The 23,718-nt window shown below is 45.7% G+C and overlaps 1 protein-coding gene across 1 annotated transcript; it reads left to right on the top strand.

Annotated features, from left to right (window-relative positions):
- Positions 1 to 11,562: 11,562 nt before the first annotated feature.
- Positions 11,563 to 15,349, top strand: LOC125555438 (chloroplast envelope quinone oxidoreductase homolog). Its single transcript, XM_048718398.1, has 4 exons — positions 11,563 to 11,727; positions 12,798 to 12,939; positions 13,837 to 13,928; positions 14,590 to 15,349. Exons 1-4 carry the CDS (start codon positions 11,647 to 11,649, stop codon positions 15,283 to 15,285), a joined length of 1,011 nt encoding a protein of 336 aa, XP_048574355.1. The 5' UTR covers positions 11,563 to 11,646; the 3' UTR covers positions 15,286 to 15,349.
- The last annotated feature ends 8,369 nt before the right edge of the window (positions 15,350 to 23,718 follow it).

Below are 23,718 nucleotides of genomic sequence, written 5' to 3'. Positions count from 1 at the left end.
TTTGTTCCCCCTTGAGAGACTATATAGTTCAGATTGTACCACCATGCGGATTGGATGTACTCCCTCCGTTCCAAATTACTCGTCGCAGAAATGGATGTATCTAGAATTAAAATACATCTAGATACATCCATACCTGCGACAAGTAATTGGGAACGGAGGGAGTATATGTTAAGGCTGAGATGCATGCAGATTGGATGCCATGTTGTATGGACATGTAATTAATCCATGGTTGACCACTGTTCGCATCATGTGAGGGTTACCGCTTTGAGTGCTGGCTACGTGATCAGATGGCAAATTTTCTTGCATGATTGACTGACATAATTCATGGGAAATGGGAAATGGCAGTTCACAACCTGGCACTAGAGTAGCATTTTCAAGCACAAGGCTGCAAAAGCAGCAAGTGTAGCATTTCAAACACAAGGCCGCAAAAGCAGCAAGAGTATCTGTGATGTGGTAATATCTTGTATCGGAATGTGGACTGTGTTGTTAAGTCATCTGGTAGAGACACTTTTGTCATGCATACTTACATGATGAACCGAGACACTACCTTCCTCCTTAATCATCTCTTGAAGTATAGCTAGATAAAGGGAATTTCCACCACTCGTGTTTGCTCATCTTTTGGCTTCCTCCAGTATTCCAGACTGTTCAGTAGACTGATTTCACATTTGTGAATCGCAAGTCCTGAATGTAATCTTGATGGAAGTATTTATACAAGGGATGTCAATGAACTTGTCACCCTCCTTCATGCGTTTGACATCCGTTACCCATTTCATGCAGTTTTAACCATTCTTCGCAAGTGGAACGAATACGAGCGGTAGGATGGTCACATGATTTTGCACTTGCAGTGTGCATATTCTCATGATAAAACAGTTTCTGGACGAGTCACTCCATACTCATGTCATGCTTTGGTAACACAAAAACAATAAAGCATGTGGAATAATTCGGCCTTTTTTCAGTCGTTCGCTTTCTCTCGAATGTCTAAATTGTGATTTCACTTAATAGCTGACACCAATGGCACCATCAATATAACTAATTGCTGCTGCATCAAATCAGCACCGCATAGGCTAATACTCCCTCCGGTCCTTTTTAGTCCGTATATAAGTTTTGTCCGAAGTCAAAGTATCTCAACTTTGATCAAACTTACAAAAAAGATATTAACATTTACAATGCCAAATCAACATTGTTAGATTCATTATGAAATGTAGTTTCATAGTATATATATTTGGTATTGTAAATGTTGGTACTTTTTGATATAAATTTGGTCAAACTTTGCAAAGTTTGACTTGACACAAATCTAATATGCGGAGTAAAAATGACCGGAGTATATGGGATATAATTCCATGTAACATTAGTGAATTTCACATTCATTATTTTTTCTGTGACAAACTTGACTTTTTTTCCCATGAGAGTTTTTTAGTTTTAGAACTTAATGCGCAGCCACTATATATATGGAGAGGTGATGGGATCAAATGAGTCATCATTTGTTAACTGCAGGGCACCTGTTGTGTGCAAGCTCCGCAATATGCAAATCAGAACCAAGATCTCAACTAGAAACCAGTTTACTGAATTAACACATTTTTCGTTTCCTGCTCTTGTATTCACTTCTGTAATCTTTTGCAGCCTGTGATACTTCCCGTTCAGATCATGAGAATCGGTCAGCTGGTTATCTTGTGTGTTCCTGGAGGTATATTCCAATTCGTCAATCCTAGGATGTCTGTACAGTTAGAAGTGCATACCATTTTTTTTCTTTCTACCAAGATGTGCTACGACATGCCATTCTTATGTTACCCAGTTCTTTCTCAACAACAGCAGCAACATGCATGTCTGCATCATTATCCCACTTTGCTTTGCTAGGCAAGAAAAAGTAGCCCACTTGAACAATGGCTCAAGGCAGCAGCCAGCAAAGATAGGTGTTTGGTACATAAAATGGTTTGTATCTTAATGTAACTGTCAGCAAAAATACTATATACTGTAGTAATTATGAGAAACTACTTAGTGGATCACAAGTCCACAACATGACAAAAAGAAGACATTGCCCATGTTAACGAGCACGCTATATATTTCCTTGTAACAAAAAGAAGACTTTGCCGGGTAGGACTTAGGTGGGGGCAATTGCTTGGGTTACAGAGCTAGCAAGCATATGCTCAGAAACTATAAGCACCACCGCTCCGCTAATTTTTGTTGTTATGTTTTGGTATAGAATTCACGACAATGGCCGGCAGGCGGTTACGCGATGCTGTAAAAGATGTACTGATAAGCGGCGGCAATGGTGATTTTAATACCAACGTTCATGTTGTTCTTGCGGGGCTTACAAACACACATTGTTAGTATGTTATAACATTCGAAGAATACCAGGTCCAAAGATACGGGGTATGGGATTTTTCCTTCGGTACCTCATGTACTGTAAAAGGTCTCTACATATATTTTCGTTTGTTTTTTCTAGAAACGTCCCACAATTATGGCAGTTGGCTAAAGATTCAATATTTCGGTAACCTGAATTTCCAGTTAGTTCTCCATCAGACATAAAAAATGCATGAATAATTTGGAGTGAATATGTGTTTTGCAGGGTGCGTCGACATTGTACGGTCCCAACATCTTGAGCGCATACATTCAAGAGTTTCAGAAACTTGCCACGGTTATGGTCGCAAACAAGGCAAATTTTAAGATGGTCCCAACTATTATGGACCGTCCATTATTTCTGATCCAAGGGTCGAGATTTTATGAGGTAATAGGTTATCCATGAGAGGTAATAAGTCACCATCAAGAGGTAATAGGTCGCCCAACACTCTTATTTGGAAAGTTTTGGAAAAGTAGGAAACACCAGAAATGGAAAGTAAACATTAATGATATATTCCTACCATATAAAGAGCGCTCGGGTATAAGGAAACTATTGCATTCCAAATTAACATGATCAATGACATTAAATCCACGATTTATATTGAGATATCATGAGGTCACACAATAGCGTGACAGTACATATAATATGAACGTTTGTATTATTTCCATAATTTATTAAAGGCTGTAAGAAAAATGCACATATATGGTCAAGTACACCAAGATACCATGAGGTCACACAATAGCGTGACAGTACATCTAATATGAATGTTTGTATTATTTCCATAATTTATTAATGTGTGTTAAAAATGCACATATATGGTCATATACACCAATAAATTTAAAAAATGAAGAAAATATGGCGTTGTCCTAGTTAGCTATTTCTTTAAGTTGTGAGTTCGAAACTTGGTATTATGTTAATGCTATTTTCATAAGTTTTCCACTATTTCTATTCGATGTGATTCAGCCAATTTCTTTTTTTTTGCAGGTTTGTAGATACCTAGCAACGAGTCGAAGCGTTGGAGCGAGCTCAAGGCATGCCATCGTCATCACACCTCCCTCACCGGAGCATGACAAAAACACGTAGTAAACAGTCAAAAAGTCGTCGTGCTAAGCCCGCACAGGACCAGGTGACCAGAACAGTAACCCCTGCAGATGAAGATAAGCGTAGATCAGAATGATCCAAACCATAGACAAGTAAATGGAGATGAACAAAGACAGAATCCACCAAGAACAACCGAGGACCAACACTAAACCTAATCCCACAAAATACAATGGAGTCACACCTTAACATGCCGTCGTCGAGCTGGACGCACCATCAGGATGGGGGCTAGGCCGGGAGGACCTTATTTCATCTATGGGGAGCCGTTGTCGCCTCGGCTTACTAAGCAGGACACAAATGCCTGTTGGAGATGAGGCGGACCGACGGCGATATCGACGACAGGTGGTGAAACTCTAATCATCTGGCAACCGCGAGCAGAGGCAAACAGATTAATTCTCAAGTTTCTATCTCATCTAAAAAAAAATCCAATTTTAATCTAGCTTTTCGGATCATGTGGAGGTAACATGCGCGACAATAGTCAAACTGATTACTGCGTAAAATGCAACGATGTGTTGTTTTACAAATATTAAAATATTCTTATTTTTTGAAATACTAACACCGTCTCTAATTTTCAACTTAGATGGACCTCCACATCTTTTCATAATTCATGATGATTTCTACAAATAGATAAAAAAAATTGAAAGGGATATGAACTAGAAAGATGTTGGTAAAATCAACGAAGAGGGTTGGACGACTAGCCTAGATTCGACCAAACGTTTAAAAGGTAGACTTAACTTTAGAAGCTTACCAAGGACGACAAATTTGGTCAAATGAGGCTCTCTGAGGCCTTGAGTACCTCTTGCATAACATGCAAGCACAACAAGACCCAACACTCCGGGAGAGCGACGAAGGGGAACAAAACTTACTCTAACTCAAGAGACATAACTTTAACGCCAGAACACATATCTGGGCCTGCACCTCTCTTTTTGTCGGAGCGGATGACGAAGGAGGAGGGGACTCGTGGCTTCGTCGGCGGGTAGCAGATGGAGTGATGGAAACTATCAAGGGTTTATGGGGAGGGGGTATGGCTTGAGTACCTATATCGTTGAGCATGTCGTGACCGAGGACACAACATCGCGAGGATCAGAATGACTTCATAAATCTCAAAATTTCCTAGATACTACTCCCTCCGTTCCATAATATAGGACGTTTTTGGGCACTAGTCTAGTGTCAAAAAAACGTCTTATATTATGGGATGGAAGGAGTAGTTTTTAATCCTACTGTATATTTTTCCCATCAGTATCGAACATATAAAAGCCCGTTGAACCGTCCGATTTATAGTTTTATTTTTGTGTGGAATATATAGAGAACGAAAATAGTACTATAGAAAATCCCTGGAAAAGAACGCTTTAGCTAGATCTATGATACCCCTAAAAAAACTAGATTTACGTACGATCCAATCTTGCTAGCTTTTCATCCGCCGCCGCTCCATTCCTGCCGGCTGTCGCTCGAGATCCCGTTGAAAGCATCGCCGCCGCTCCAGTCCACGAGTCCAAGGGCCGCCACCGCCGCTCCATTCCCGCCGGGCGTCACCCGGTGAAGGCACCGCTGTCGCTCCAGTCCACGGGTCCACATCCGCTCCATTCCCGCCGGCCGCCGCTCGAGTACCCGGTGAAGGCACCGCTGTCGCTCCAGTCAACGCCGCCTAGGGCCGCCACTGCCGCTCCATTCCCGCCGGCTGCCACCGCTCCAGTTCTGCTGGCATCCTTGAGTCCAAGTACCCAAGGTAACAGTCATTACTCCCAGACTGTATATTTCTTTGTCTACTATGTTATATTGGCATATGCCAAGCCAAACCAGTCGATCTTCCCATTCTTATTTTAGCACGGGTGAGTAATCCAGATGTTAAATAGTTGGCTGTCTTCATTTAGGGAATAATTTGGTATGTCTCCCCAAGATGATAATGAAGTAACCCAGACATCGGAAGAATTAGCTGAATATGAAGATATAATACAGAGGACCTTCAGTTTGCCAAGACAAAAGGATTCAGTGTTAGGAAGAGCAAAGTTTGGCGCTCAAAAATCACAGGCTGTATAATAAGTCGACAGTTTCTTTGCTCAAAAGCTGGGGTGAGAGATGAGAAGTATTTCAATTTGCCAAATAGAAAACGGAAACATCGGCCACTTACAAGATTTGAATGTCCTGTGAAGTTAGTGATTAAATTCAGCCGGGAGATGGATCTATGGTATGTTGACAAGTACATTGATTCACACAACCATGAGCTGGCTAGACCCAACGAAACAGCATTTCTCCGTTCACACAGAAAAATGACAGAGTGGCAGAAAAATGAAATTATAGGTCTCCAGAAGGCTGGCTTGAGAAAACATCAGATTATGGATGTTATGGTGCAGGAGAGCAATGGAGATCATGCTGAAGTTGGATATGTCCCGAGGGATCTTTACAACTTTTCATACTTAAATAAATGTGCTAAGATTATTGATGGTGATGCAAATGCAGTTCTGCAGAATATGAGACAAAGACAACTAGAAGATTGTGAATTCTTCTTTGACTACCAAACCAATTCTGAAGGCCGCTTGGTTAATTTGTTTTGGTGTGATGGTCAGTCTCGCCTAGATTACCAAGCATTTGGGGATCTTCTCATTTTTGACAGCACGTATCGGACAAATAAGTACACCATCAACAATTGGGTCGCAAGTGAAACGTGTATCAGAATAGTTGAGACGCAAACACATGACCACCTAAACCATGCAGACCATTATTACATTGTTATCACAGTCATAATACAAAATATATGTCTAAGATTCTTAATAACCTTTGCAGCACCCATTTTATTTTTTGCGTCTAAAACCATCCGCTTGTCACATTGCTGTTGATCCCAGTTTTTAATCAATGGATGCTCATGGTGATCATAAGCAAAGTCATCTCCATGTGCTTGAAAATGTTCGAAGTACCAAACCTGATCATCGAAGATATAGAACTTACATGAGTTAGCAAATCACACAACTCAAGCAATAAACCAAGGAATATAAAAAGAATGAAAATTACCTGTAGTAGTGCCAAGTTACCTACTAGGCCTGATCTTTTATTTTTCTTGAATTCTGCCAAGTTAGTTAGCAAATATTCCAGTGTGAACTCTGCCCAGTTGTATTTTTTTATCTTTGAAATGTCTGCAACAACTTCTAAGTAGTGGCTGCTAACATATTCCTTTGAGCATGGTGCCAAAACTGTCCCAATTGCATACAAAGACAAACATTCTAATGAAGTGCTCATCAGCTACACCACTCCTTATCTGTTTTTCTAAGTGAGTGAAAGTGATCGCCTTATCGCCCTTGTACAACGCAAACAACTTTGGGTCTGCTCGATTTTTACTAATTGTTATCTTCTCACCTCGGTTTGGCAAACCTAAGATGCATTCCACATCCCAAATACAGATTGGAACCACATGCTCACCTACTGTAAAGCTTCTATCCCTTTCACTGTAACCATCTGCAAGGGACTCGAGAAGAATGCGACGGATTGACATGGAGGGTACATTAAGCAATGGCCCTAAGTCCATCTCATGCACAAGTTTTATTTGGTCCTCATTCAGATCGTCACAGAGATCAGCAAATTTTCCAGGCATACATACTGTCGAAGGCTAAACACGAAAGCGTAAAATAAAGTCATCAAAACTGAAGATGAATGGCAACACTGCTGAAATAGAATGAACATCTACGCACATACCATCTCAACCGCCGCTCCCTGACAGCTGACCAAGAACGTCGACTAGAACCCGTCGATATCACGCACCTCCCTCACCGCGCTGCACTTCACAAGGGGAGCGGCGTGAGTAAGCCACCGCGACGGGCATGGGCTGCGCTGGCGTTCACTTTGGGGATGTCAGCTCTGATGTCACAGCAAACTCAGACTTCAGGAAGGGCAGTACCGTGAATGCTAGGCCTGTCCAAGGAACGACCTTCTGACTGGCGGTACCTTCGCGCTTGTTGAGAGGCTAAATGGTAACGACTGGATCCCTGTCTACGACGATGACGATTGGTCTTTGCGATTCAAGTGGTCGAGGCCTTTGAAATTCAGTCCAGAGAGCTTTGCGACACTAGAGTGGACCATTCCTGAAGATGCTGCCCCTGGTGTTTATAGGCTGAGGCATTTTGGTGCCTCCAAGCCGCTGATAGGGTTGATCGGGCATTTTACAGGTACCTCTCGCGCGTTTGCAGTGTGTTAAGCAATACACAACTTGTGACGATGTCCGAGAACTGTTGCTCTTTATGCTTTTGTTACAAGGAAATATATAGCGTGTACATTTGGGAAAATACATCCCACTATCGGGTGCATGTTCATATTATACATATCTAGTGCTTTGCAATAACGCAGGCCGTTTGAGGATCCTGTATGTATGTCGTGGATTCGCTCACGCATTACTTACTGTCTGTTGGTAAAGCTCATCTCCTTTTACCTTATTCCTCAAGAACTGAGTTAACAGTGGATTAGGCAAATTTGGACTCGATTTGTTCCCCCTTGAGAGACTATATAGTTCAGATTGCACTATCATGCAGATTGGATGTATATGTTAAGGCTGAGATGCGTGCAGATTGGATGCCATGTTGTATGGACATATAATTAATCCATGGTTGACCATTGTTCTCATCATGTGAGGTTTACCGCCTTTGAGCTGTTTGATGGCAAATTCTCTGGCAAGATTGATTGATGTATTTCATGCGAAATGGAAAAGGAAATGTCAGTTCAGAGCCTGGCACTAGAGTGACATTTTCAAGCAAAATGCTGCACGAGTATCTGAGATGTTGTAATTTCTTGTATTGGAATGTGAACCTTGTTTTTAAGTCACCTGGAATGGACATTTCTGTCATGCATGCTTGCACGATAAAAATGACGAGACACCATACGCGGTTTCTGAATGAATTGCCATACTGATCGACACCAATTTCCAGAAATCATTTGCTGAAAGATGCTTTTCTTTGATTGACGAGTATGCACGAGCACATCAGTGATAGGCTATATGATATGCTGACTCCACCTGATCTCGAAAGGTAGTTTGGCTTAACATGTACTCCCTCCGTCCCAAAATAAGTGTCTCAACTTTGTACTACATTTATTTTGGGACGGAGCTTTAGTACAAAGTTGTACTAGAGTTGAGACATTTATTTTGAGACGAAGGAAGTACAATTTCTCTCCGTACTGTGAATATATATGCATTGTCTTTTGCATGTCGCCAGATAGCATTTTGTATTGTTCTTTTTGCCAGTTGAAAAAAAACCTTTTTTTGCGGGGTGCCAGTTGAAAAAACATAGCACGGAAGTTAACATTTCTCAGGAGGTGACATCTTTCACTGTGCAGTGGGATTGGATTTTCTCTTCGTAATGAGGCCTGCCAAGGGATGGTATGTTCGAGTCACGTGCATTTTAGATTGTCCTTTGCCACCTTCTACTTGGGTATGAAGAGAAGTAGAGCTCCATACATGGATTCCAACAATTTGATCCAATAGATGGATAATTGGAGGAAACAACATGAAGTATAGCTAGATAGAGAGATTTTCCAGCACTCGTGTTTGCTCATCTTTTGGCTTCCTCCAATATTCCGGGATTGTTCGGTAGACTGATTTCACATTTGAATCGCAAGTCTTGAATTCAATCTTGATGGGAGTATTTATACAACGGATGAATTTCTCACCATTCTTCACAAGTGGAATCGAATAAGGGCAGTAGGATGGTCACATTATTTTGCACTTGCAGTGTGCGTATTCACATGATAAAACAGTTTCTGAATGAGTTACTCCATACTCATGTCATGCTTTGGTAACAAAAGAAATGATATAGCATGTGGGACATTTCATCATTTTGTAAGATGCCATTTGGATAATTTTGAGTATGTGCATCTTGCAGCAAGATGGAGAGGCGAGGCGTGCCATCCTAAACGTACCCACTTACATTTTGGATTTAGATATCCACTTACCTTTTGCCCATGCTCGCATTTCATCAGTCGACCGACCGCAGGCACAGCCACGTCCGCCGGTTGGCCGGGCTCAACCCTCTCCCAGTAGCCCGTCAGCGAGCCTCTATCAGTCATCAAGTGTGATGATTGCCGGCGGCAGGTGCTGCGCCTCGTCTCGACCACGAACAAACATCTTGGATGGGTTTTCTACAAGTTTAAGTGGAAGGAGTGAGTACAATCTACTAGATGTTCTTGAGATTTGTTGCAATTTGAAACTCATTGTTTGATTAAAATTTCCCCTCCCTCAACAAAACACCACCAAGTTGCGGGCGCGTTGAAGACATGCAGTTGCAGTTGGGGGCGACACTTACAGTTGCGTTTTTGAGGCAGATATGCAATTGCCCCTCCCTCGATAAAATTAACACCACCAAGTTGCAGGCACGTTGAAGACATGCAGTTGCAGTTGGGGGCGACACTTACAGTTGCGTATTTGAGGCGGACGTGCAATTGCCCCTCCCTCGATAAAACAACACCAAGTTGCGGGCGCGTTGAAGGCATGCGGTTGCTGTCAGGGGTGACACTTGCAGTTGCTTGTTGGTTGCAAATATGCAAATGCCTCCCTGACAAAACATCATTAAGTTGCAATCGCTTTGAAGACATGCAGTTGTAGTCGAGGGCAATTGTGCAACCAGATGACAAATATTTTCAAATTCCGAAAATGAAAGTTGTTATTTAATAAATATTAAAAACAAAATGGATAGCAAGAATATTGTTGTTAGCAAGAAAAAGGTCTAAAACCATCATTAAAAAAAGAAGTAATGGTGATAAGACATGCAAAAAAACACCACAAGTAACACTGACGAGAAAAGTTTAAATCCAAAAAAACCTATATTTTGAAAAATACCATGTCAAAAAATATAAACCAAACAAACTAAAAAAAGTGTATAGAGGAAAAATATACAAAAATGGAAAATATATTTGCCTATATACATACATACGTGTATAATAAACATGGTCATCCCATATTTACAATAAATTATGCACAAAAAATGTCCATTTAAAAAGTCTATGCATATGTTAAAAATATTGCAGATTTTAAAGAATCCGTACTTTCAACCCCCAGCCTCCTAACCTCAGTTTACTACAAAAGGCAGTCAACAACAAATAAAAAAACAGTCAAAATGAAAGGAGCAAAAGGCTAAAAGAAGACCTCAGGCCCGTCCAGCACGCCCAACCAACGACAGGCCCGACAGAAAAAAAAAGAATCTAAAAGAACAAAAGGAAAGAGCCCAACCCGAAAATAAACAGAAAAAAAATGAGCTGGCCGCGCGCCTTAGCAGGCCGAAACGAGAAAATTCACACTCCAGAACGATTCTTGAAGCAAGTAAGGCAGACGGTTAACGCATTAACCCGGACTTCGTTAAGTCTCAGTCAATTAAGACTTGTCCGTATCAAAAATAAAAAGTTTACAAAATGCATGGCAAAATGTCTATTCTAAAAAGAATTAGATCTTCCATTTTTCTAAAACAAGAAATTAGAAAAGGTAAAAAATAGAAATACAAGTGAAACCAGTTTTATAATAATAAAATGATAAATAAATACACTAACATACAAAAGGGAAAGGAAATATAAAAATGAAAAAAGGTATGTGTAGACACAGAGTGAGCTGCACCAGCGAGATTCCTACAATACACACAAGCCGAACAAAAAAAGAAAGAAAATACAAAACGTTCACACGGGAGACCTATGAGTGAGAAAATAAAAAACACAAAAACAAGAGAAATAGGAAAGGACCTTAAGCCGCAGCTCGTGGCCAGATATACAAAAGCAAAGCCCGTAGAAGGCACGCTCTACCCCCACTGGGACAAAAAGCCCAGTATGTTTTTCTTTTTTTTGAACATAGCCCAGTATGTTTTTTTTTTGCGATGAATAGCCCAGTATGTTTTTGGATGAGAGGAATACCTCAGCGACAAATCACAGATCAATTGTACAAATCACCTAAGAAAAGATCAATTGCAGAAATAAAACTCATCGACTGAGACAACTGAGAATTAGCACAACCGTACTTACTTAATAATGCATGCTTTTCTGATTAGATGTGGGGCATCCCGCATAGAAAAGTCCAAAGCCAAAACCCAGGATTCCTCGCGTCCGCATGTGTGTATATAGATATCAGCCCAGACACCGCCCGTGTACCCCATGAGGAACTAGAGAGCCAACCAGCCCGCCCACGCATCAGCTAAAGCACACACAAACAGCCCTCACGAGGCTTCTTCCCCTCCATTGGCTATCTTTCTTTCGCCATGACCACCCCAACGGCGACGCCGGCGAAGATGCGGGCCGTGCTTTACGTCGCCTGCGGCGGAGGCACCGCCGGCCTCAAGGTAGGAGTTACCGGCCCCGCAGCTCTGCACGTGTTCTTTTTATTCTGGATAACGCGCGGGGAAGAGGGCCGAAGCTTGCGAGTTTGCTCTGTATTCCGGTCGGCGATCGAGGTTGGTGGTAAAGGATGATATGGCTGATTCACTGCCTATTTGATTAGTTATTAGTAAGCATTAGAGTCTATGTTAGTTGTTTCCTGTGCCTCTCCCTTGGTGGAGAATTATTTTTTATGGCAGCTGGGTGGCTTTTTTTTTTAGAACGAAGGCTCGCGGAGAGCCCGGCTTTGAATTAACAAAGCCATCAACCGGTTAGGAGTTACACACATAGAACAGACCACATCGGCCCAACAATATAAGGAAGCACTCTAGGAAGCTTACAACTCAACGCAGCGCACAAGCACGAAAGTAAAGAAAAACATAGCCCAATGCTTGCACTAGCCGAAGACCGCAGCAAAACTGGTGCCAAGGGTAGCGACCGGCAAGAGCACGATGAGGACCTACTAGTACAGAGTGAGGGTATGAACTCGGCTGACACTCCCAGGATAGAGAAATCCAAACATCTTCCTCCTCTCGCGCCGCAGAGGAACCCTTTCCTCTTGTCTTGGATCGAAAGGCGTCGAACCAACAGACCTGAGAAGCGCTCACCCTAGAGCAGAAGAGATGCCGACCTCGAGTCCTGGAGCAACCACAGAGCACGACCCCTTGAACAATGAGCACACCACATCCACCGTACCGTCGCAGCTTAGGACACCAGTAAACCGCAGGAAAGCCACCGGGAGCAGCAGCTAGGTGGCTTAATCACGCTTTTGCTCTATAATTTAATTTGTGAGGGGCACTAGGTGGTTGTACGATCGATTGAGTGGTTTGTTTGGTTGTGATGTGTTACACTAGATATTTTCTCTCTTTCTCATGTATACACGGCTTTCGGACTAGTTAAGATGTTACCGTGAAATTAATTAGTTAAATATTTTGGAAAGAAAGAAAAACAGTAAACATCAAGGTTTCCTTCTTCCATGGAGTTAAACCAGTAAAACCTACTATAACCATGTGATTCTGAAATCTCTCTAATGCAGCATGCACAAGTCCTCGTCCCTTCAGCAAAGAGGAATGAGGTCCTGTTGAAACTACAAGCTGCGACCGTCAATCCACTTGACTGGAAGATACAGAAAGGGGACTTGCGGCCTCTGCTGCCTCGTAGACTGCCTTTTATTCCAGGTAACTATCCTCAGTCATAGTGTCACCGTGTGGATGCTACCCATTTTCTATCTATCATGAGTTTTGTTTGGAGGTTTCCTATGTATAGACAGCAAAATAGCACCAAGGGTAGTTATGAGAACTTCATTTGATGATGTCTGTCTTTCAGTTTTATCAACTGTCAATATTTCCATTTCCTGTTGTGTCTTAGGCCCTGTTTGGAACACGGGAAACCCATATATAGGAACACTATTCACGTTGGAAAATTTCATGTCGTTTGGAGCGCAGGAACCGTCGTAGGAAAAGCGAAGGACAGGAATCGATTTCCTTCACTTGTACAGGAATTTCACAGGATTCTGAACATCCAGTCCAACCACACTTTTTCCGTCTCGTCGCATAATAAGACCGAGGCACCGCAGCTACAATAGCCGCGCTCGAGCGAAAGCTAGCACAGAGTGAAAAGAAGGAACCGTGCATGAAGAAGATGAGGTTGGGGTAAGAAAGAACATGTGGTGGAGAAAGGATGATTGCAGGATGTTCTTTGGCCACACGTACTTGGTAGTTGTAGGCAGCAAGATTCAGTGACAGGTCGGGCTTAAGGCTGTGTTTGACTGTGCTTTTAGGATTCATGTGATGTCCCAATACCTGCATTCCAAACAGCATACTTGCAGTTTTCCCTATGTTTTCAATTCTTATCTTTTGCCTGCGATTTCCTTTCATATTCCTGTATATTTCCTATCCGGCGTTTCAAGCGGGGCCTTACTATGTTATTTGGTTCTTCACCTTTAACATCTATCTAGAGTGTCTCTTACCTTTTCGTTGTGATAAAGATAACATGTGTGTGTGTGTATGTGTGTGTTACTCAATTCATCGAACAATGTGCTAATAGCTGCATCTCTACTGCGCCTTTTCCTGCAGTGCCTGATGTCGCGGGAGTAGTTGTTGGTGTTGGTCCTGGAGTGAATGGTCTCACAGCGGGTGATCAAGTTGTCGCCAAGTTGAACTCTCTTGTAAGTGAACTTCACTCATGACAACATCTTCCCATGTTTTCCATCTCCATATACTTAGAAAAGAAGATGGTTTCCTCTGAATAATATCAACACATCATTTGGGACGTGGCTTGATGGGATAGTGCCCGGAACAGTGAGACACATTCGTGAGTATGTGCTTTATTATGGGCTATCTGAAATTGCAGAAATGATTTGGTCTTTAACAGAACAACAAATACTCATTTTTTAAGGTTATCTTCCGAGCCACTACGTTGATCCGTATGTGGTCGCTACTCACTCCGACGGAGGCCAGGGAGCGTTTGTTTACTGGATCTATCCGATGGGAGATGGTAGCACAGGCTATTTTCAACCGGTTTGAATGGCAGTCATGTAATAAGATAGGCAATTAGTTTCCTATCTTTTTTTGCTAGCCGGTTATGCCTTCTTTTTTTAGCTCTTTGTGAACATCTTCTTGTTTTTTTTGAGACTTTAAGACCTGTCAAACTGTTTTGCTTAGTAATAAAGTTGGCCGTATGCATCTTTCTGATGCAGAGGCCGGGGTCATTTCCCTTGTCGAAAAAAAGAAAAAGAAAAGAAAAGAATATAGTTTAAGAAAAATCCTCTTCATTTAAAAAAATATTGCCGTAAACTCGTCAACATGACAATGTATTTGTTGTTTCAGAATGGAGGTGGACTTGCAGAGTACACTGTAGCATCCGCAAACCTGACTGTCAAAAGGCCAGCTAAGGTTTCTGCAGCTGAGGGTGCTGGCCTTCCCATTGCCGCAGGCACTGCGCTCCAGGCGTTGAGGTCCATTGGTTCCAAGTTTGACGGCACCGGCAAGCCTCTAAACGTGTTGATCACCGCTGCCTCTGGTGGCGTAGGCCTGTATGCCGTGCAGCTTGCAAAGCTGGCGAACCTTCATGTTACCGCCACCTGCGGCGACCGCAACATGGATCTTGTGAAGAGCTTGGGCGCAAACGAGGTGATGGACTACAGGACCCCAGAGGGAGCGACCTTGCAGAGCCCCTCCGGCCGGAAGTACGACGGCGTGGTTCACTGCACCGTCGCTGTCAGCTGGTCGTCTTTCCAGCCATTGTTGAGTGACGGCGGGAGAGTGGTAGACATCACGCCGAACTTGTCAGCCATCCTCACATATGTGCTGCACAGGGTGACATTCTCCAAGAAGCGCCTCGTGCCCCAGCTGCTCCTGTCGCTCAACAAGGTAGACCTGGAGTTCTTGGCCGGGTTGCTCGAGGAAGACAAGCTGAAGACGGTGATCGACTCGAGGTTCCCGTTGAGCGACGCAGGCAAGGCGTGGCAGAGCAGTATCGATGGCCATGCCGCTGGCAAGATTGTCGTTGAGATGAAGAGCTGATCGTCGTCAATATAATATAAAACGAAGACGCACGAAGCATCCGGCTTTAAATTAATAAAGCCACTAACCAGCATCCAACCAAGTCATACTCCACAACCACATAACACTCAAGTTCAGCGGGCTCGCAGTCCCGGCAAAAGAAGATACTAAACTTTAAGGGGACGCTAAAAGCACATAGCCGAAAAGATAATAGACGCAAAAGCTCACTCTGGCGGATCTTGAAGTCTTGCTCTTGTCGTGCATGCTTTGATCTGCTCCAAAACCTCGTTCATGCGCCCCTCGTCACGCTGCTTCTCCAATGGCGCCCAAGCCTGTAGGAAAATATGGCATTTGAAAAGAATCTCAGCTGGGTGAGCAGGGAATTTATGCTCGATAGTAATTTTGTTTCTCACAGTCCAAATGGACCAAAACAGCGCCCCGACGCAGCGCCACACCACACGCGCGTTCGCACCCCGTTGTGCGGTTAGTAAAGAAAGAAGGTCTAAGCTATTTTGCGGATTCCAATTCTGCTTAAATGTGTCCCTAACAGCGCTCCACGCAAATCTAGCAAGGCAACACTTGAAGAAAACATGATTAGCGTCCTCCCCAAGCCCGCAGATGGCGCATGTCCCGTTCGCCGGCCTGTTGCGTTTGGCCACATTGTCCGAGGTTGGAAGACGGTTGCGGAACATTTGCCACAAAAACATCTTGATTTTGAGTGGAATGCCAGCCTTCCACAGCCCCCTGGCCATATCAAGCCCATTCCCCTCCGTAAGCTTCTCGTATAAGGATTTAACCGAGAATTTACGAGAAGCCGCAAGCTTCCAATCAATCTGATCTTGATCGTGGCTGAGACTCCATCCCTCGAGCTCAGCCACCAATGCCTCCCAAGCCGTCGCCTCTCCCGCTTCCAGAGGTCTGAAGAAGGAGATCGTCGGGGGGTGCACTCTGAGAGCGTCAGCGACCATGATGTGTGTGTCCGTGGAAAGCTGGAACAGCTGCGGGTAGGACTGCCACAGCGGCGTTTGACCCTTCCAGCAATCCAATCAAAACCGCGTGGACTTGCCATTGTTAACTGTAAACTGGGCCCCAACCGCAAACGCTGGCCTAACCGCTTGAATGCCATTCCAAAAGGGCGATCCTTTGGGTTTGGCCTTAAAAAGGTTGCCATCCGGGAAATACTTGGCCCGAAGAATATCAGCCCAGAGACCCTTCTCGTTTTGGGCAAGTCGCCACCACCATTTGGTAAGGAGAGTAACGTTCATCAGCTTCGAGTTCGTGATCCCCAGACCACCGAACTTGTTAGGACGACAAACCGCAGCCCATTTAACCAGATGATATTTGCGCTTTGTCCCAGTTCCTTCCCAAAAGAACCGGGCACGAGGCGTGTCAAGCTTGGCATGCACTCCATCTGCTAGGAGGAACAAACCCATCGTAAAGATAGGCAAGGAGGATAAGCTAGAATTGGTCAAAATCAACCTAGCAGCCGAGGACATGAACCTACCTTTCCACGGACTGACCCGGTTCACCACTTTGCCGTAAAGTGGCGCCCAGTCGGCAATCGTCAAGTTTTTGTGGTTTATCGGTAGTCCCAAGTATTTAATCGGAATCTTCCCAATCTTACAATTGAGCAAGTTTGCGATTCTCTGACCTTCGTGATCATCCATCCCTATGTTGATCACTTCGCTTTTGAGAAAATTAATCTTTAGACCCGAAAGAATCTCAAAAGTAATCAAAAGCAACTTAATTGTTGCAATGCTATGGTCGTCTGGCTCAAAAAGCAGCATCGTGTCATCCGCGTATTGCAGATGAGTCACGCCGCCGGGGATTAGGTGGGAGATCAACCCTTTGATGTGCCCCGCAACCCTGGCTTTGCTGATCAGAGCCGCCAAAGCGTCCGCAACGAAATTGAAGATCAAAGGAGAGCTAGGATCTCCCTGCCTAAGGCCGCGTTTGTTGCGAAAGAATTTGCCCATTACACCATTGATGGTCACGGCCGTGTGTCCACTACTCACAAGGTGCATGATACGGTGGACAAAGCCCACATCAAAACCCTTTTTGATGAGGACTTCTCACACGAACTCCCAGTTCACACGATCGTACGCTTTTTCGAAATCTAACTTAAGGAGGACACCTCTAGACTTGGTACGTTTGAGCTCATGCACGATTTCGAGAAGCGCTAACGGTCCTTCAAGAATATTACGCTGCTTGAGGAAACCCGATTGGCTAGGGCTAATCACTCGTTGAGCGATAGGCGCCAAGCGGGAGGCGTAAGCTTTTGCACAAATCTTGAAAGGGACATTAATCAGAGTGATAGGCCGAAATTGCTTAATGTCGTCGGCCCCTTTAACCTTAGGGATCAGACTAATAGCCCCGTAGTTGAGACGAGATAGGTCAACGGTACCTAGCGCAAAGCCATTCACTAATTCGTAGAAAAGAAATTTGAGCTTAGACCAAAACTTCTTGAAGAATTCCACCGGCCACCCATCCGGTCCGGGTGCCGTGCCCGTTTTCAATATCATGCACAACACGATCTATTTCCTCCGGAAGGAAAGAGAGGACGAGCCCATCGTTCTCCTCCTGTGAGACCCGATCAGCAGGGTCCCAAAGGTCGTCCCGGAGGCATAGAGGTTTCTCCTCGGCCGTTCCCAACAACCCTATGAAGAACTCATAGATGTGAGCTACGATGAGCTCGTTGGATAGTAAGAGCCCTTGATCGGATTGTAATCTAAGGATCGTACTTTTACGTTTTCTACCGTTAGCGTAAGCATGGAAATAGCCGGTATTAGCGTCTCCTTTGGTGACCCACTTGATCCCGCCCCTGCGGCGCCAATACTCCTCTTCGGCCCGGAGTATGGCAAGAACTTGGCGTTCCAAGTCGTAACGAGCGACCCATTCATTCTCCGAGAAGGGCCGCCGGTCAGCCTCCAAGTCTAACGCGGCAATTGCCTCAACAATTTGGGCCCGCTCTCGCTTGGATTCGCTGCCATGGTTAGCCCCCCAACCACGCAGGAAAGCCCTGAGTTTGCTTGCCGCCAAGTTCCAGCGCTCTGTCGGTCACCGTTGCGGCCCAAGCTGGTGGCAGATCGTATCCCAACGATCCAACACCATCTGAGCAAACCCCTCGGACTCAAACCAAGCCGTTTCGAAATAGAATCGGGGGCTTCGCCTAATATATTCCTCCCCCGAAGAAAATATCAACGGAACATGGTCCGAGCCGATTCTAGTTTCAGCCACCAAATTGCATAGGGGAAATAAAACCTCCCATTCGGGGGTAAAAAATACCCTATCCAACACGCTCCGGACCGGGCACAACTGCTTGTTTGTCCAAGTATATCTCGCCCCGGTCCGAGCGGCCTCTCGCAACGCCGATGCCGCTATGGCCACATTGAACATGGACACCCGAGACCAGTCAATGTTGGCGTTGTTTTTGTCCGCACCCGAGCGAATAAGATTAAAGTCCCCACCTACAACAAGGGGGAGATTGAGAGCTCGCTTGGTCCCTACCAAATTAGTCAATTCCTGTAGGAAGATATCCGAGCGCGAGTGATCTGCCGGCCCATAAACGCACACCACTACCCACGAAAGGCCCGGGACGCGGTGTCTAATAGTAGCAGAAAGAAAAAATACACCAACATCCCATTGTAAAACATCACAGATATCATTATTACAGCCCATTAATATACCACCCGAGTGGCCCGCTGAGGGCAACCAGTGCCAAGAGAAACGCTGTAAGGAATCAAAAGCCAGAAGATCACGGAACAAGAAGTCGGCTTTGATCGTTTCCTGAAGGGCTACGACGTCAATCCTCTCTTTGGCAATGTACTCCTTGAGTTGTGTACGCCGCCCCACGTGGCCACAACCCCGAATGTTCCAGAAAAGATAGCGCATTTAGATGATACGATTGCGCAGGCGCACCCCCCTGGATGTCACCGCTTTCGCCACGCGCTTCCTAGCCGGCATTCGACTGGAAGAAGGAATTACAGAGGCCTCCCTAGCCTCTGTCTCCTCCTCGGGCACTACCTCGCTGCCATCCGCACCCGGAACGATGTCGCGCTGGATCTGTTCGTCCCCACGAGCAGTCGCAGCCGCCAGCATGGCCTGCGCTTCTTCCTGAGCACGGACCATAGAAATAATCTCGCTACAAGGGTCACTAATCGCCACGCCACTATCATCCAGAATGCTAGCAAGCTGATCATCCGTAAACGCATTCAAGATACGGTAAGATGGTAGGGGATTACCTATAACCTCCAGGTTCTTGTCAGCGAGCCGCAGTTTAGCGCTTTCCAACGACGTCAGTTCTCCCAGCTTGGCCTTGGCGCGGGCGCTGGGGGCCTGCGGAGTCACCGGAGTAGCCTTGGAGCATCTTGCCTTGCTGCCCACGTCTGCCTTGCCCAACGCCTCCCCCAACTCGCCACCCAGCGTCGCCACCGCCACCGTCGATACTGTCTTGGGGGCCGGCTTCCGCCCAGCCGTCTTCTTAGCCTGACGTCCCGCACTGTTGGAACCACGCTTGTTGGCAGGGGTCAAGTCGACAGTCCCAGGAGCCACAGGAAGAGAATACAACGGGTCCGCAACCACGATAGCCCCAACCACCTCTTGAGTATTCGTCTGTGCCCTTGCCAGGGCCGGGATGTTGGATCCATACTCATCAAAGGCAAGCGTCGGGGATCTGGCCAGGGGTGGCACACTCACCGCCGTGTCCTGGGTCGCCAAACCCAAGGCTCCCGAATCAGTGGACGCCGCTCCCAGCTTATCCCAAGTCTCCGTGTCAATAGAGTAATCCTGTTGGCTGTCATCCCCTTCTTCGCCCGTATCCTGCATCTTGGAGTCGCCGTCAGGGGCCTTGGCAAGCGCCCGGTCCTCTCCCTGAGGTTCATTACCAGGGGCGGCCCCTTTAGGCGGAGCGCTACCCGATGACCGAGATCCACCGTGACCAGCAGAGTCTTTTGGCGGGGGGTTGGGAGGTTCAGAACCATTCATCACACGTTCTCCCCCACGCTTGGGCAGGATCTCACGCTCCACCTTGATCTGGTACCCTTCATGATTGAACCACACTTCCACAAATCCATTTAGTTTCTCCGGAGCCTTGCATGCTAAATTCATCCTCACAGGCCCCAACCTGATAAGGGACAATTCATCCACCACAATCGGGCGGCCAAGCATCCGAAACCCTTCCCTTATGCAGTCCTCACGCCTGTGTTTCTTTGGAATGCCATGCAACCGAACCCAAGTCTCTGGCATGGCCATTGGCTGCACCTCCTCATGAAGCATATCCCGAACCGATGCCGTGATGTCATTGATTGACATAAAGAGTTTCCCACTCGTCTTTGCCATGTGAAGGAGATCTGCAGAAGGGAAAACCACCAAGAAATCATTGTCGCCCACCTGTGTCACTTGCCAATCCCAAGATCCGGTCACCATGTGTTGTAGTTCCTGCTTGAGGATGCGGAGATTGAGCCGCCCTGGCTCAGCCGATAAGATGGCCGCATTCTCAATCCGAGCATCCACTGGCAGCTCGCCCTCGGCCTCCTCGTCGAACTCCAAGCAGAAGAAGCCCTCACCGGCGATAGCGCTCCCCATGATCTGCAGTTGCAGCTGCCGACCCCTTGTCGGGCAGTGCGCAGATGCATGACCCTCCTCCTTACACAGCACACAGAGGGGAGGGAACTTGTTGTTGGAAATATGCCCTAGAGGCAATAATAAATTAGTTATTATTATATTTCCTTGTTCATGATAATCGTTTATTATCCATGCTAGAATTGTATTGATAGGAAACTCAGATACATGTGTGGATACATAGACAACACCATGTCCCTAGTAAGCCTCTAGTTGACTAGCTCGTTGATCAATAGATGGTTACGGTTTCCTGACCATGGACATTGGATGTCATTGATAACGGGATCACATCATTAGGGGAATGATGTGATGGACAAAGACCCAATCCTAAGCCTAGCACAAGATCATGTAGTTCGTATGCTAAAGCTTTTCTAATGTCAAGTATCATTTCCTTAGACCATGAGATTGTGCAACTCCCGGATACCGTAGGAGTGCTTTGGGTGTGCCAAACGTCACAACGTAACTGGGTGGCTATAAAGGTACACTACAGGTATCTCCGAAAGTGTCTATTGGGTTGGCACGAATCGAGACTGGGATTTGTCACTCCGTGTAAACGGAGAGGTATCTCTGGGCCCACTCGGTAGGACATCATCATAATGTGCACAATGTGATCAAGGAGTTGATCACGGGATGATGTGTTACGAAACGAGTAAAGAGACTTGCCGGTAACGAGATTGAACAAGGTATCGGGATACCGACGATCGAATCTCGGGCAAGTATCGTACCGCTAGACAAAGGGAATTGTATACGGGATTGATTAAGTCCTTGATATCGTGGTTCATCCGATGAGATCATCGTGGAACATGTGGGAGCCAACATGGGTATCCAGATCCCGCTGTTGGTTATTGACCGGAGAGTCATCTCGTTCATGTCTGCATGTCTCCCGAACCCGTAGGGTCTACACACTTAAGGTTCGGTGACGCTAGGGTTATAGAGATATTAGTATGCGATAACCCGAAAGTTGTTCAGAGTCCCGGATGAGATCCCGGACGTCACGAGGAGTTCCGGAATAGTCCGGAGGTAAAGATTTATATATGGGAAGTCTTGTTTTGGTCGCCGGAAAAGTTTCGCGCATTATCGGTATTGTACCAGGAGTGCCGAAAGGGGTTCGGGGGTCCACCAAGGGGGTCCACCTGCCCCGGGGGGCCACATGGGCTGTAGGGGTGTGCGCCTTGGCCTATATGGGCCAAGGGCACCAGCCCCAAGAGGCCCATGCGCCAAGAGATAAGGGAAAGAAAGCGTCCTAAAGGGGGAAGGCACCTCCTAGGTGCCTTGGGGAGGATGGACTCCTCCCTGGCCGCACCCTTCCTTGGAGGAAGGGCCAAGGCTGCGCCCCCCTCTCCCTTGGCCCTATATATAGTGGGGGGAAGGGAGGGCAGCCGCACCTAAGCCCTGGCGCCTCCCTCTCCCTCCCATGACACATCTCCCTCCTCCCGCAGCGCTTGGCGAAGCCCTGTTGGAATCCCGCTACTTCCACCACCACGCCGTCGTGCTACTGGATCTCCATCAACCTCTCCTTCCCCCTTGCTGGATCAAGAAGGAGGAGACATCGCTGCTCCGTACGTGTGTTGAACGCGGAGGTGCCGTCCGTTCGGCGCTAGGTCATCGGTGATTTGGATCACGACGAGTACGACTCCATCAACCCCGTTCTCTTGAATGCTTCCGCGCGCGATCTACAAGGGTATGTAGATCCACTCCTCCCTCGTTGCTAGATGACTCCATAGATAGATCTTGGTGACACGTAGGAAAATTTTGTATTTATGCTACGTTCCCCAACAGTGGCATCATGAGCTAGGTCTATGCGTAGTTTCTATGCACGAGTAGAACACAAAGTAGTTGTTGTGGGCGTTGATTTTGGTCAATATGCTTACCGTTACTAGTCCAATCTTGATTCGGTGGCATTGTGGGATGAAGCGGCCCGGACCGACCTTACACGTACTCTTACGTGAGACTGGTTCCACCGACTGACATGCACTAGTTGCATAAGGTGGCTAGCGGGTGTCTGTCTCTCCCACTTTAGTCGGATCGGATTCGATGAAAAGGGTCCTTATGAAGGGTAAATAGCAATTGGCATATCACGTTGTGGTTTTTGCGTAGGTAAGAAACGTTCTTGCTAGAAACCCATAGCAGCCACGTAAAACATGCAAACAACAATTAGAGGACGTCTAACTTGTTTTTGCAGGGTATGCTATGTGATGTGATATGGCCAAAAGGATGTGATGAATGATATATGTGATGTATGAGATTGATCATGTTCTTGTAATAGGAATCACGACTTGCATGTCGATGAGTATGACAACCGGCAGGAGCCATAGGAGTTGTCTTTATTTATTTATGACCTGCATGTCAACTTAAACGTCATGTAATTACTTTACTTTATTGCTAAAGCGTTAGCCATAGTAGTAGAAGTAATAGATGACGAGACAACTTCAAGAAGACACGATGATGGAGATCATGATGATGGAGATCATGGTGTCATGCCGGTGACAAGATGATCATGGAGCCCCAAGATGGAGATCAAGAGGAGCAAAGTGATATTGGCCATATCATGTCACTATTTGATTGCATGTGATGTTTATCATGTTTATGCATCTTGTTTACTTAGAACGACGGTAGTAAATAAGATGATCCCTCATAATAATTTCAAGAAAGTGTTCCCCCTAACTGTGCACCGTTGCGACAGTTCGTTGTTTCGAAGCACCACGTGATGATCGGGTGTGATAGATTCTTACGTTCGAATACAACGGGTGTTGACGAGCCTAGCATGTACAGACATGGCCTCGGAACACATGCGAAACACTTAGGTTAACTTGACGAGCCTAGCATGTACAGACA

The sequence above is a fragment of the Triticum urartu genome, chromosome 5 (assembly GCF_003073215.2).
Source record: "Triticum urartu cultivar G1812 chromosome 5, Tu2.1, whole genome shotgun sequence".
NCBI lineage: Eukaryota > Viridiplantae > Streptophyta > Magnoliopsida > Poales > Poaceae > Triticum > Triticum urartu.
The sequence above is the reverse complement of the archived record's forward strand: the minus strand, read 5'-3'. Positions and strand labels throughout refer to the sequence as shown.